The following is a 15,910-nucleotide window of genomic DNA, read 5'->3' as shown; positions in this document are numbered from 1 at the left end:
CTAGGAGTATTGCACACAGAAGAACAGTCTTGGCAATCACTTACTGATGGGTTCATTCACAATGAAAGGCTCCAGTCTTACACTTCTCTCGCTTCCTCTCTCCTCTCATCCCCTCCAGAGAAAGTGGGCCCCTCCTCCCCCGATCCAGAGGGAGCCCCCCCGTCAGAGACAGCCTCCCCCAGCGTGGCAATCCTCTCCTCCCTCCACCAGAGGGCCTCGCTCAATCTCCAACAGCATGAAGCAGAAACAGCGCTCCCTGGCCGACCTCTTTGGCACGCAGGGTCGTTCCAAGAACCTTCCGCCTGCTCCACCCAGGTCCACCCCTCCTTATCCCCCAGCCATCTTTGAAAGCTTGCCAGACCCTCCCGCCAAGGCTGCCCCCACACTCAGTAAGTCCAACTACCTGAAATGCAGGTGGAAAGGTACAGTACTGGTACACATGTTTGTGTTTGCACTGCCTGTCCAGCCGTAGCCTCGATACACGTTCATAACTCATATACTACAGTAATAACTCCACAGAGAAGTAAAGTAACTCATGTTGTTTGTTTGTCCTCCATAGATCTGTCTGGGGAGGAGAGTGTTCGCTCCCAGCTCCACAGGTTCTCTGCCAGCGTCTACTTCTCCAACTCTGCCATGCCTGGCAAACTGTTCCTACGCAAGGAGGTGAGCTGGAGCAGCAGGCGAGAGAACGTTGGTATCGTCTGTATTATTTTACATGTGTTGTGTGTTCGCATCATAAGTGAATCCTTATAATCCCTCTGTGTTCAGGTGTTTTACCCCAGAGAGAGGTTCAACCACCCCTACACCCTCAACCTCCTTTGTGAGCAGGTAGGTACTGGTTATTTCCCCGTGGCCCTTTTTCTTCACTGGCTTATACATATCACACCGTCTATTACTATAAATCCTTTCAGATCATGAGAGACACGTACTCTGACACCTGTGTGAGGATCACCAGAGAGGATAGGAGAAAAATGAAAGACCTACTAGGTGAGTTTATTTGTCCTTTTTTTTTAACCAGGTGAGTCAGTTGGCGAGTCCAGGTTAAAAAATGACTGTTCCCCTCCTCCATCCCGCTCTTTCCTCATGTTCTTCCCATCCCTCCCCTCTGTCTCTCCAGCCAGTTTCCACGTGGGCACCAGTATCAGCTCGCTTCAGGACGACACTATGAAGACGAGGATAGTGATGGCTGCCAGAGACAACTGGGAAAACTACTTCACACGACTGTTCCCTGTCAAAGTGAGTTAGCTTTCTCTCTCTCTCTCTGACAGACAGACAGACACACGCTCATCTCCCCTGTGTGTGTGTGTGTGGTAGGGTGGTACCAGCGGGGACACCCAGCTGTTGGGCGTGTCTCATCGTGGGATTCGACTGATGAAGGTGGCCAGAGCATCAGGCATAAACCCCAAACATCTGCGCCTGCTACGGAACTACAGGTGTGCCTATTCTTCAAACACAACACCGGAATTAGAGGAACTTTAGCCTTTAGAATTATTGAGTGAGAATATACATCTAGTGGGTGTGTGCATGTCCGTGTATGTTCTCTCTGTGTGTGTACCGTGTGTGCTGTGTCTTTCTCTGTGTAGCTATGCAGAGCTGCTGTCGGTGGAACTGCGGTCTGCAGACATCGTGGAATTGAGTCTAAAGGGAGAACAGCTACAGCTGCAGAGCAACAGGGCACCACAGATCACTGCCATGGTCAGCCTGTTCCACCAAGAACTCCTCAATGTAACCACCCTCCTCTTCCTCATCTTATATCATACAAATGATTGTATACATGTGTTTTCTGGTCCACTAAATCTTACTGTGTATAGTATCTTTGTTGTGTGTAACATCCTATCGAACCTTCTCAGGGCTCAGATCATGTGATTGTCCTGAAGAGCTTTGTGACCGACGACAAGAGCCTGCTCAGCTTCCGCAAGGGTGACATCATCAAACTGCTGCCCATTGACGGCCTCCAGCCAGGTGAGGTCATCACACTGACCTTTGACCTCTCCTTCTCTTTTTCTCTCAGTCTCTCTTTCCCCGCTCTTTCTCTCTCTCTTTCTCTCTGTCTCTCTCTGTGACAGTCCTAAACCTGCTCTCTCCTTATTTCTCAGGTTGGTGTTTCGGTTCCATCGGGGGGCGCTCCGGCCTCTTCCCCATCGATGTCACTCAGCCGTCTGCCCCTCCTGACTACCACCACGTCCACCTTGACCGCCTCGACGAGAGGAGGAAGAGCATGAGAGCCCCCAAGCCGCCCGCTGCCACCAGACTCCCAGCTCCCAGGTCCACTCCCCACACTGGCTCAGCACAGCCCAGCCGAGAGAGCTCCATGCTGGGGTCAGCTCGTTCCGTCCAAGTATCGGTCCAGGGCAGTGAGATGAGTGAGGTCCAGACGTCCCTGATGACAGAGTTTGCCATGAAATACTTCAGAGACACTGCCACCAGGTGAGAGGGGTAACAAGGTTATACAATGTATGTAATCCTATATTTTCCTGAGTGTAATAACTGTCTTCCGTAACGACACATACTTACCTCTCTTTCTCCTTATGCACTTTTTCTCGGACTCTCTCTTCCTCGCTCCATCTCTCTCACTCTTTCATAATCGCCCCTCCTTCATCTTTCTCCCTTTGTCTCTCTGTCACAGAATGGAGGGTAAAGGTCTGCTTAATGGAGGTAGAAACTTCTCAGAGATGCTTCAGTACACCGAGGTTCCTATTCAGGAATCCCTCATCCTGTACAATGATCCTGGGCTCAATGTCCTGGCTGTCCAGGCCTTCCTGAGTGAGTCCAAACACACACACACACACACACGCACATCAGTGGAGGCTGCTGAGGAGAGGACAGCTCATAATAATGGCTGGAACGGCGCGAATGGAATGGCATCAAACACCTGGAAACCATCTGTTTTATGTTTTTGATACCATTCCACTTATCCTCCCCAATTAAGGTGCCATCAACCTCCTGTGACGCACACTACTGAGGTGTACATTGCATCTCTTCATCTCAATTTTCCCCTTTCCCACTTCTCTTTCGCTCTCTGAAGGTGTGATGCAGTTCATGGGAGACCAGCCTCTTGGGAGGCACACGTCTGAGGGAGACTGTGTCAGCTATATCTTGATGGTGAGTCTCTCCCGTGACACACACACAGCTCACACACAAACACCATCGCTCACCTTACACTCCTAATGAGGATACAGCTGCTTGAATGGAAACATGGAGTAACGTCTGTCCATTGTGTTTGTGTGTTCAGTTAGGGAAGGAGAAGGAGTTTCTGAGAGATGAGGTTTACTGCCAGGTGATCAAACAGACCACAAACAACACACACAAGTGAGTAGCTGGCCGATTGTGTACGAACCTTTACCTGTGAGTAGTGTACAGAGGGTCAATTCCTAACTTGTGTGTGCATGCGTTATACAGAGAGAGATGTACCCGAGGTTGGCGTCTGTTGAACCTGGTAGCAGGGTTCTTCCCCTGCTCTGGCACCCTGAACCCCTACATCACATGTCATCTACAAAACATCAGCCAAGACCCCACACACCTCTACCAAGGTACGCACACACGCACTCTGAACACCTACGTCACACGCCACCTACGAGACATCAGCCAAGACCAACACACCCCTACTAAGGTACAGCCCTGCACCCCTCACACATTGGCGATGCCACAGAAGAGATCCCTTCACACATGTATCTGTGTCTGTTACCCCAGAGCTTTTCTGTATCTAATGCAATTATGTATGTGTCTATCCTCTATCTCAGAGCTGTCTCAAAACTGTATGGAGAACCTGTTCCGGACTCTGATCCACGGAGGTCGCAGACACGTCCCCTCTCACGCGGAGATGGAAGCCATACTGGTAAGGCAGTGATTCCACATAAGTGTGGAAATCTTGTTGTTATGTAAGATAAGCAGTACAGCTGTCGCTGTGTGTCTGTTCTCTGCAGGCTGGCAGACAATCTCGTCGTTTCCCCATCAAGCTGCCAGGTGGAGTGGAGTTCTTCTGTAAGATACGCAGCTTCAGCGTAAGTCAAGTCTCCTTCCCTTTACTTTTCTACTTTCCCCTCCTCCCTTTAATTATCATTATGATAAAGATTGACTCTGTGTACCTAGGTGGCTCTGGAGGTGGTGGAAGATCTGTGTACAGATATGGGCATCCAGGACCCGTCAGAAGTCAAGGAGTTTTCTATCCATGCCAGCCGGGACAAGGGTAGGTGGACATACAGACATGTTCTATCTATTAACCCAAATGACTCCCCAAAACCCTTTACCTGCAATGCACAATAAGTTGATATTAATTGTGTGACAGCAAAACTAAGAAAATCCTAGTTTTCTATGGCTCTCTCTTCTCTTTTCATCCCTTCCTTATCACTACCTCCCTCCTGCCTCTCTTCTTCCTCTCCTACATCAGATGGGATGGTGCGGCCTCTCCACTCAGATGAGTACCTGTTTGACTTCCTATTGGACGACGGCTCCATCTTCCTGTCCTTCCACCGCGTCATATGGACACACCCACTTCACTTTGACAACGACCTCTACCTGGAGTTCCACTTCCAACAGGTACCATAGTAACGACCCCTAGAGTTCTGTTTTAACCACTGAAACCACCTTGCGTTATGTCAGGCCCTGGTGACAGCCCTTCTGTCCCTGTAATGAATGAACCCCATCTGGCCCTCTGTCTGTTGCGTGCAGGTCCTGGGTAACTACCTGGACGGCGAACTGCTGCTGCCAGGCAGTGGTGCCGCTGTCGTCCAGCAGACGGCAGAGCTGGCTGTCCTGCAGCACCTGGCACAGGGCCTCACTCAAGAGCCTTCCGTGTGAGTACTACCCCTTAACCCCTATACCCTAACCCCTAGCCTTTAGCCCCCCGCACTCTGCAGCACCTGCCCCAGTGTCTCACTCAGCAGCTCTCACTGTGAGCCACACTGTTGTTTTCAGACCGGACATAAGTGATTATTCTCTCTGTCCTATGTTAAGAGTGATATAGTTTCTGATAGTTGTCTCTCTATGTCCCTGTCAGGCTTGAACTGAAGGGGTACCTCCCCCAACAGGAAGGGGGCAGCACCAACCTGGAGCAGATCCACACTATCTCCCTCAGAGAGATAACCGCCATGCGCTCCCTCAGCCCCCGCGACGCCAAGGCACGCTTCCTCGGTGAGGCACACACACATGCACGCACACAATTACATTTTTGCCTTGCTTGCTGGGAAGAACTTTGTGATACATGTGTTTGTAACTAGATAATGCATTATAGATACAGTATGAATAGAATTGTATTGATTTGCTCTCTCTATCCCCAGAATGCCTGAGCTCCCTGCCTCTGTTCGGTTCTAATATCTTCCTGGCTCAGAAGGTCAGCCATCGCAGCTGCCCCTCGCCCTGCCTGGTGGCTGTCAACCAAGAAGGAGTGCTGTTCTGCCATCCCAATACGCAGGTACCGCATTTACACCCAACAACACCATTTATGTAGGGAGGGACACCCCAAACATAGGAAATGCAGGCACCGTGTTTCCCAAAATATGGGTGAAATGATCGATCTTGACTGACTATATGGATCTATGTCTGCTATTATTAATTATTTATTATAATTTTCCTGTGTTGTTCAGGAGCGGGCATTAATGATCCCATTGGTGGAGGTGCAGTCACTGCGCTCAGTTAAACCCAAGAAAGACAAGAAGGTGCCTGGAGTGGAGATCAACTACGGCAACCCAGGACTCCTAAAAACCATTACCATCCACCTCAAACAGGTGAAGTACAATACACAGCAGTGAACAACGGGGCCACCAACCCCCGGTTGTGTGTAGAACTAGAACAAATTGCTGAACACCCCGTAGCTTTCCAGGGACAAAGGTTGGTGACCACTGGTGGATGGGTTTGTTCTTTAGTGTCCGTAAAGTGTAAGGTTACACAGTGAAAGGGATATGGTCACTAAGGGCCATGCACATTACACACACATGCTACCTGGGAGATAAGATTTCAAGAAGACACTTAAACCGTGCTTGGCTACTCTGTGGCATCATGCCCATAAGGGGGCACATGCTCCCTCAGATTTATCCTGTTTAAAAAAATTAAAAAATACATTTTTGTTTTTTCTCTGTAATACTAGTAACAGTTGTATTGAGTTGGCTTTAGCTAGCCTAAATAGGTTCCCAACCTCATAACTAGATACCAAGAAGCCATTTCAGGCTATCGATCAAATTAGAGTATCTAGCTTGTCTAATTATCTTAGCAAGCAATTACTAGATGTACTGAATAAGACTCACAATCCTTTCAATATTTTACGCAGATTTTAGCAGAGATGCAGAGAAGCATATTCCGTTTCTGAAAAAGGATTACCACCAGTCAGGCAGATACAGACAGCTCAAGAGGAATGCTTAGATAGGCAGAAAAATAAACCCGATTTTTCACATAGAAGTAAGCATAATGATTATGGCTCTAGATTGCAGGAAAAGCTGCTTCAGGTGTTTGAAAAATGCTGATTTATCCAACTTACAGACAAGGGGGCCTAGCCCCCCTCCGGGCCACCCTCACGCACTTTGTGCCCCCTTAGGTTTTGAGGTGCATGACGCCCCTGGCTACGCTGATACCTTTAGCCAAAGCAACTTCCGCAATAGTCAACTGATGGAAATGGAAATAATGTATTCAAATGAAGTGAATTGTTCAAAGGCATGACAACACGATGCAGTACAGTACTGTCCTTGATAAAGTGTGCATTCCATTAATGTGTGTCTGTGTGTGTGTGTGTGCTCTGCCCTACAGGCCAAGAAGCTGTGCCACATCATTGCTGTCATCATGGAGGCAGTGTGCAGAACCGTGCCATCAATAGTCCCTAGCCGCCAGGTGCTCTCTATGAGCCTCTCTGTGAGACACACAGCACACACACACCACACACACACACCACACACACACACACACACACACACACACACACACCACACACACACACACAACACACACCCACACACACACACACACACACACAACACACAAAATACCATACTAACAGAGGATAGAAATGAGTTCTACAACTGTCAATCATTGATTCATATAAGCAATGAAAGCGAATCACTTTCCACATCTACCATTCCTTCTCCTGTGTCAGTGATACTCCAGTTGGTGATTGATTGATGAAAATGGTTGAGAAATGAATTCTATCCACTGCAGGTTTCATTTTCTCAATTTCCCAACAAACACGCACTCAGAGAGGGAGCCTATTGATAAGCGGACCTGCACTGACAAATATCAAAACAAATCAATGCCTTCAGATTTTTATCTAAAACATTTCATTATTTAAAAAAAACATCACAGCCTTTGAATACCAATGAATGTCCAAATTTGAATATTGCTTAGTACGTGTTAGGTTTCCGTGCAATATATCTTTATATAACCAATTTATCAATGTGTTTCTTTGTAGTAAATATTTTTGTAATTTAAATAAAATCATTTTGTAGATGGATGAAACTGTTCTTGTTTACTTTGTGTATAACTTTTTAAAAGTATTGCTGAATAAGGCATTGTTTCAATTATATGTGGTTGGTTTATTGCTAATGGGAAAACTGTCATAAAGAGGTACTGGTTTCCAGCTGTGTTTAATATGATAGGCCTACAAAACCACTCAGTGGCCTTGTGGTTTGATTGTATGCCTTGAGATTGGAAAGTTGGGAGTTTGTTCGCCAGCTGTCATACCAAACACTGTAAAAAACGGACTCGATGCACCTCTGCTTGGCACTCAGAATTAAGGAGATAGATTGGGGTAAGGTCCTACAATAGACTAGCTTCCTGTCCAGGGGGTGTACTTGTACATCAAGCATGGCTACTTACTTAACTTTGCAAGGCTACTTAACTTTAGAAAACCACAAACTGTCTTTTCTCGTTCTGACTTGACTGCTACAGCTGAGGAGTGCACCAACAGGATATTTGTAAGAATGGTGAGGACTGCACAGAAACCATTACAAACATGCATTATCCTAATTTAAAGTTACAAAACCTATAGTTTCCTAGTCATTTGGTTACCTAGTGTTGCAGTTACTCTGCCTTGTACTGTAATCATCCAGCCCTGCCTTGAACTTTATGTTCTGAGACTTGTGATTGTTAGTCTTGTGAGTGTGTAGCCAATACAAGGCTGTAAACACAATTTTGATCATTCAATTCAATTGTATTCTATTCAGCCATCAGCCTGGATGAGTTAATTGAGGGGGCCCTGGATGACGAGGACATACATGTTTGTTAGATGTGCCGTTGTATTCCATCCTCACTCTTTAAAAAAAAAAGCTCATTAGTGTTTTCTAGCAGACATTTCTTTCACATTAGGAAGTTTTACTTTGTACACAATAGTTAGGCTATATCCTGAATTACACAGCTTGACTTTTCCACATTTTGTGTTACAGCCAGAATTAAAAGTTGATTAAATGCACATTTTCTGTCACTGGCCTACACCCAATACCCCATAATGTCAAAGTGGAATTATAAAAAATATTTTTTATATTAATATTATATTTATATAAATGAGAAACTGAAATGTCATGAGTCCACAAGTATTCGACCCCTTTATGTCAAGCTTAAATAAGTTCAGGAGTAAAAATGTGCTTTAGTCAAATAAGTCGCATGGACTCACTCAGTGTGCAATAATAGTGTTTAACATGATTTTGGAATGACTTATCTCTGTACCCCACACAAATAATTATCTGTAAGGTCCCTCAGTCAAGCAGAGAACTTCAAACACAGATTCAACCACGTGTTCCTGAATGGCCAAGTCATTTTTTACTTAAATCTCTACTTGAACATTTATGGCAAGATCTGAAAATGGTTGTCAAGCAATGATCAACAACCAATATGACATAGCTCAAAGAATTTTGAAAAGAATAACGGACAAATGTTGCACAATCCAGGTATGGAAAGCTCTTAGAGACTTACCTAGAAAGAATCACAGCTGTTATTGCTGCCAAAGGTGTGCCTACAAAGTATTGACTCGGGTGTAGAATACTTATGTAAATGAGACATTTCTGTATTACATTTTCAATAGATTTGCTGAAATTTCTAAAAACATGTTTTCACTTTGTCGTTATAGGGTATTGTGTAGATAGGTGATAATTCTGGCTGTAATAAAATGTGGAATAAGTCAAGGGGTATGAACACTTTCTGAAGGCTCTGTACATAAATCTGGATTTATTGTTTTAAGGCTTTTCATCTGTTAACCCACTACCCAGTATTACTCACCTGTGAAAAAGATTACCTACAGAGAGAGTGGAGGGTAGGTGTCATATTGATCAAATGAAGAGCCATGAGCATGGCAACGCAATCAAGGTAGAGGAAGGTGGAAGCAGAAGAGGAACTGGAATCGGATGGTGGTGGAAATGAAGATGAATGGACTTTCGTCCGAAAGATGGGAAAGGAAATGTCTTGTGTTGATAGTACCACTTCATATCTGGTAGGAGTACATTTTCTGGGAATGTTGGGGCCGACTTGTTGAATCCGTTGGAAACATTCAAAATGGTGGGGAAGGGTTTGGATAAAGTAAAGTTGATGAAGATCACGAGGAGTGGACTTATTTTAATTGCTTACGCTTCTGCTGCTCAGAAAAAGAGTATAGTGGGTCTCACTCGATTTGAAGATTATGCTGTGCGTGCTTTGAGCTACGGAGAAGAAGGTCACCTGTCAAGGGAGTAATTTCTGGAGTCTCAGAAGAACTTGACATTGATATACTGAAGAATACTCCTGGAGTGGCTGATGCTTGTAGGATGAATCATTTTGTTAATGGCAGGAAAGAGAACCGTTTGTCTGTACCTTATGTTGTTTGATATGGAGTCCCTCCTGACCCGAGTGCAGATGGGATGTGTACTATCTTGTCAGAGCTTTTGTATCCAGTCCTTTGCAGTGTCAGCGCTGTAAAATGTTTGACATGTAGTACGTGTCTGCAGAAGAAAGAAGTCAAGATGTGGATGTGGGACGTGTAGGAAAGATCACTTTGAAGGAGATCCCGACTGTGTAGCATAAAATAATGGCCAAGGAGCAAAGGGTTGTAACTGTGGTGGAGAACATGAGGTGACATTCTTGGAATGCCCGAGTAGGGTATAAGAGAATGAGGTTGCTAAAATCAGGGCAGTGGTGAGTCTCCAATGCAGAGGCTGTCAAGATGATAGAAAGAATGAGTATCTTTGAAAGTCCGGTGAATCACCAGTGGACCCAGCAATTGTTCATGTGAAGAAAGTGGACTCTGTCTTTTATAGCGATGGTGGTAAACGGCACTGCGCAAGCGGAAAATAAGTCAAGAAAGATAGACATGAATGACATCATTGTTTCTGCGGCTGAAATATTTCTGGGATTAAAAGATTTCACATCTGAAGAGCTACATGGTGTTGTGTGTGTGCAGTCCCACCCTCTCAAGCCCTAAAGCCTGAGCAGGGTAGTTGAGTTCTCGAATGACTGAAGGAATGGGCTATTTATTTTTTGTTAGTTTGTGTAGATGAATGTTATTTTTTCCTTCCCCGTAATGGAATTACTATTTGGAGAAATGTTTACCCTCGTCCAGTTGGTGGCGGCAACACGCCACTAAAGTATGTGGTCTGCCATAAAGCCTCAACGAAGAGGAAGTAGCTATCCTATTTCAAAATAGAACGGTTGACTTGGGCCATCGCCCCTTCCACACACGCCAATCAAAAGAGCAGGACTCCACCTATGGTGATCCCTTCAGGAATCCCAACCTATCACAACCGTGCTTCATCGCCCCCAACCAAAAATGCCACTCCCTCATCTGTTTTGAATATTTGATTAGGGTTGTTGACGTCAACCGCCTGTATTCAGTGGATATGCTATGCTACTAGCCTCATAACATGAATATGCATAGACATCTCGAAATAACTCCAATATAAAGGTTTTTTTCTCAAAGTTCCCGGGATGTCACGTGTCCTACTTATGTCAGTGCGCTTATAACAACTTAAGCATTATGAAACTGCTAATCGATCAAATAAACCTAATATAGCAAATAAGCCATAAACAAAATGTGACACTCTCATTGACCTTGCTTGGTGGGCGAAACAACGCCACCTGCTGGAGGGAGAAAGATTTTCTGCCGAGTTGGTTCTCTTGCTTCCTCTCTGTACACTTGATATTTGAGAGATGATTTAGCTTTAAACGGGGTGACGAGATACAGACCGTGTTGCAACATGTACGTGAGTATGATAGATATGCGGATATATGGTACAATAATAGTGCTTAGTGCATGTTATCGCAGGCTGTTCTTGACATCGCGAAGAAGACGAACCTGGACGTTGGGTTGCAGATATGGAAACGACAGCTAGCTAAGTTAGCGCGTACTATTCGCGAGATAGCAATGAGTGAGAAACAGTGCTTAAGGCGACATTGACACTTGTTTTTGTCACAAATGTAGATTGTGCGAAGTTTAGCTTAGTGCATTGCATGTTTTTCCATTGCAGAAAATATGAGCTCGCCACGATAGATTCCCAGTTAGCTAGTAAGCTAATTTGCTAGCATGTTAAACGATGATCTCGATATGCACACAAGAAAGTCACTATAATAACATCGTGTGGGATTTGGCTCCTCGCATCTCTCCTGTAGACCAGACAGTCTAACAGTACAGGTAAAATCTGTAAATGAATCCAAGGATAAGCATACGCAGAAAGTGATGACATTAAATATGTTGTACGTCGTCCAGCCAGGTGGTTTTAGCGATAGACGGGCATCGGACAAGTTTAGTTCTGTTTCTGACATAGGATGTTGTGACTGGGCTATATTAGTTCCAATGACATGTTTCCGTATATGTACTTTAGCTTGCCCCAGTTGCTTTTTGGGGTGTGGTTCCTGTACTACCTGTTCAGGGTGAAAGTGTCAAAGACTCTTGAATGTCTCTCTCCCTCTATATGTATGTCTGTGTCCCTCTGTCTGTCCTCTCTAGCTCTCTGTCTCTGGGTGTCTGTCTGGCTGGCTCTCTTTTTCTCTCTCTGCTGGTAACTTTCGGCACAATGTTGTGTAGTGTGAGCCAATAGAGCATGCTGACTCAGTTGTTTTTGTATAAAAGAGGAAGAAAGATGCTTATAGTGGTGGCGTGTTGTCAGTAGCTTTAGGGCTTCGGACTAACAATGTTTTCAACAGCACTATTGTTTTCACCTCATGTAGCCCACTAACCTATAGTTTACTGACCAACAGCCAATGTATAATATCACTGCAGATTGAATGCCATATGTCATGCCAACGGCATAATTATTTACTCTTCCCTTTTATTTATCTCTTCCCAACCAAGATCTACCCAGCCATTCGTGTAATGAGGACGATTTCCTCAACACAACTTTGACTGAGCATCTAGCCCCAAACTACAGCTCCCAGTGTGCCCTGCTGTGAGTCCCAGTGGGCGTGCGTGGTCCTCCCCTCAGACTGGCAGAGCAGGCTGGCGTAGCGGCACCGGCAGGGGGCCAGTGGGTGACGTTTTCCTCCAGCCTAAGTTGTGGTTGGAGGGGGCATCGAGGAAGAGCGTCGAGAAGACAAAGAGGGGTATCAAGACGACACCGAGAGTATCGAGGGGAGATCGAGAGGGTGAAGTCTCTGCCTAGCCTCGTCAGGTGTGTGTGAGGCTCGGAGCATGGTGAGAGGCAGCGCTGGTTGCCATGGAGCTACAGGATAAGAAGCAGGTGAGTTGCCTAGCGCCAAATGACGTCAGCTGGCTCCCTGGAGTGGTGCTAAACGGAGAGGCTCCTTGGGACGTGTGTTTGTGTGTCTCTGTGTGTGTGTCTCTCTGTGTGTGTGTGTGTGTGTGTGTGTGTGCTGACTGATCCCCGCAAACTGCCTTCTGAGGGCTCCTTGAAACTGATTTTTTTGGTCAGGTGTTACAAAAAACGACTTTCACGTCATTATCATGAGCTTGTACTTTAAAAGACGTGAGCTGAATGTTTATAAGTTGACAAGGGTCAGAAACCACGCCATCCACTTATTTTCACCTTCTTCATTCTCACCCTCTTCCCTCTCGATTTCCGGCGTGTGCTATCAGTTATTGTCAGGGTCAGTAATGCTTGTTAAACATAGAAGTTTAGGAGGAGAGGCATTTCACAGTGAGCTACTGGGTCAACAGCAGCCAGGCGTAGGATAGGGTAGGGATTGGAAAACTGCCAGCCAGTGCTCTTATTCAACAGGTTCAAAGAACACCTCCTCTCCACTTTTATCTCTCTGGTCCCACATACAGTATGTGCTGTGGATTATGTAATGATTAGCTCTTAACAGTCCAGCCAGAAACAAAGCCTACTTTTCTTGACTGCTCAAGGAGAGGAGACACATGGATGTTCTAGAGACAGTGGCGGTAGATTAGAATCTTCAGTGTTTTTACTGTTTTCCTTTAGGCCTATGCCTTTTGTCAATATGCTGAAATGAATGCGACATTGGTGATGTCATGTATTGTAGTTTGAAATGGGGTGGTGGTGTGTATAAAGAGGATCTTCTGAGTGGGGAGTGACCAATGGGTGTGTTTTCCTGTGGTTTATACTTTTTATTTTACATCCATGGGCTTATCAGCACTAAATATAACAAAAGGACACACACAGAATAGTGAAGCATTTTTACAAACTGTCTGCTTTTAACAGCCCCAAACAAAACTAAAGTTGTAATCATAATGATACAGAAGAAACTCAATCACCATTCTTGGTAAAGGCGAAGACCAAGAAGGGAGAATCACTTTCCTTAAATGTATCTTGAATGGTAAGAAAATTGACTTTATTTATGTGTACTTTCCAAATTCATATGATCCTATGTTTTTTGATTGTCTGAACAGCATATTGTTAGAATTAACTGAATTCCATCTGGTTATTGGGAAAGAAATAAATGCCATTCTGGACAAATCTAATAAGGCCAAGTACTATCCACAGGCAATCAAAGCTCTCCAACATTATACTTTCTGATTACAACCTCATTAATGCCTGGCTAGCTTATAACCTAAAGCAAAAGAGTACACTTTATATTCAAATAGGCACAAAACATTCTCCCGAATCGGCCTATCAAATCATACTTATTTGTCACATGCGCCAAATACAACAGCTGAGTATAAGCCTGTATCATCTGCATATAAATGGACTAGAGAGCTTCCTACTGCTTGAGCTATGAGCTATGTTGTTGATGTAAATTGAGAATCGCTTGGGACCTAGGATCGAGCCTTGGGGTACTCCCTTGGTGACAGGCAGTGGCTGAGACAGCAGATGTTCTGACTTTTTATACACTGCACTCTTTGAGAGAGGTAGTTAGAAAACCAGACCAAAGACCCCCCAGAGACACCAATACTCCTTAGCCGGCCCACAAGAATGGAATGGTCTACCGTATCAAAAGCTTTGGCCAAGTGAATAAAAATAGCAGCACAACATTGCTTAGAATCAAGGGCCATGGTGACATCATTTAGGACCTTTAAGGTTACAGTGACACATCCATAACCTGAGCGGGAAGCAGATTACATACCAGAGAGAATACTATAGATGTCAAGAAAGCCAGTCAGTTGATTCTTGACATGTTTTTCCAACACTTTTGATTAACATGGCAAAATAGAAATTGGCCTATAACAGTTTGGATTAGCTTGATCTCCCCCTTTCAATAAAGGATGCACAGTGGCTGCCTTCCAAGCAATGGAAACCTCCCCAGAGAGGGGAGACAGGCTTGGCAATGATAGGGGCAGCAACCTTAACCTCTCTGGGATATGTGGGAAGCTAGCGTCCCGCATGGCCAACATCCAGTGAAAATGCAGAGCGCCAAATTCAAATAAATTACTATAAAAATTCAACTTTAATGAAATCACACATGCAATACACCAAATTAAAGCTACACTTGTTGTGAATCCAGCCAACAGAATTCAAATAGGCTTTACGACGAAAGCACACCAAACGATTATGTTAGGTCAGTACATAGCCACAGAAAAACACAGCCATTTTTCCAGCCTAAGAGAGGAGTCACAAAAAGCATAAATAGAGATAAAATGAATCACTAACCTTTGATGATCTTCATCAGATGACACTCATAGGACTTCATGTTACACAATACATGTATGTTTTGTTCGTTAAAGTTCATATTTATATCAAAAAGTCTCAGTTTACATTGGCGCGTTACATTCAGTCATGTTTTGCTTCCAAAACATCTGGTGATTTTGCTGAGAGCCACATCAATTTACAGAAATACTCATTATGAATGTTGATGATAATACATGTGTTATGCATGGAACTTTAGATAAACTTCTCCTTAATACAACCGCTGTGTCAGATTTACCGAAAAAGCACACCATGCAATAATCTGAGTACAGCGCTCAGAGCCCAAACAAGCCAAAGAGATATCCACCATGTTGTGGAGTCAACAAAGTCAGAAATAGCATTATAAATATTCACTTATCTTTGACGATATTCATCAGAATGCACTCCCAGGAATCCCAGTTCCATAATAAATGTTTGATTTGTTCGATAAAGTCCATCATTTATGTCCAAATAACTCCTTTTGTTTGCGCGTTTAGTACACAATCCAAACTGACGACGGGCTGGCAGGTCCAGGCGAAAGTTCAGACAAAGTCATATTACAGTTCGTAGAAACATGTCAAACTAAGTATAGAATCAATCTTTAGGATGTTTTTATCATAAATCTTCAATAATGTTCCAACCGGAGAATTCCTTTGTCTTCAGAAATGCGATGGAACGCAAGCTACCTCTCATGTGAATGCGCGTGACCAGCTCGTGACCAGCTCGTGAAACTCTGTCAGACCTCTGACTCAATCCCTTCTCATTCCCTCCTCCTTTATAGTAGAAGCATCAAACGAGGATCTAAAGACTGTTGACATCTAGTGGAAGCCTTAGGAAGTGCAACATGACCCCATTTCCACTGTATCTTGGATAGGCAAAGAGTTGAAACACTACAAACCTCAGATTTCCCACTTCCTGGTTGGATTTTTTCTCAGGTTTTTGCCTGCCAT

The 15,910-nt window shown here is 44.5% G+C and overlaps 1 protein-coding gene across 1 annotated transcript in view; it reads left to right on the top strand.

Annotated features, from left to right (window-relative positions):
* LOC111968234 (unconventional myosin-XVB) overlaps positions 1-12,539 on the top strand; it is a 36,384-nt gene extending 23,845 nt beyond the window's left edge. The window contains 23 exon segments of the mRNA XM_070445032.1: positions 119-389; positions 560-663; positions 769-828; positions 912-987; positions 1,118-1,236; positions 1,315-1,433; positions 1,584-1,725; positions 1,851-1,962; positions 2,097-2,427; positions 2,627-2,763; positions 3,026-3,102; positions 3,233-3,309; positions 3,400-3,530; positions 3,741-3,835; positions 3,924-4,001; positions 4,090-4,186; positions 4,388-4,536; positions 4,669-4,793; positions 4,997-5,130; positions 5,277-5,410; positions 5,583-5,723; positions 6,736-6,837; positions 12,363-12,539. Coding sequence (XP_070301133.1) covers positions 119-389; positions 560-663; positions 769-828; positions 912-987; positions 1,118-1,236; positions 1,315-1,433; positions 1,584-1,725; positions 1,851-1,962; positions 2,097-2,427; positions 2,627-2,763; positions 3,026-3,102; positions 3,233-3,309; positions 3,400-3,530; positions 3,741-3,835; positions 3,924-4,001; positions 4,090-4,186; positions 4,388-4,536; positions 4,669-4,793; positions 4,997-5,130; positions 5,277-5,410; positions 5,583-5,723; positions 6,736-6,837; positions 12,363-12,539 — 2,988 coding nt within the window.
* The last annotated feature ends 3,371 nt before the right edge of the window (positions 12,540-15,910 follow it).

This window comes from Salvelinus sp. IW2-2015, linkage group LG8 (assembly GCF_002910315.2).
Source record: "Salvelinus sp. IW2-2015 linkage group LG8, ASM291031v2, whole genome shotgun sequence".
Taxonomy (NCBI): Eukaryota; Metazoa; Chordata; class Actinopteri; order Salmoniformes; family Salmonidae; genus Salvelinus; species Salvelinus sp. IW2-2015.
This window is presented reverse-complemented; position numbering and strand designations above follow the sequence as displayed.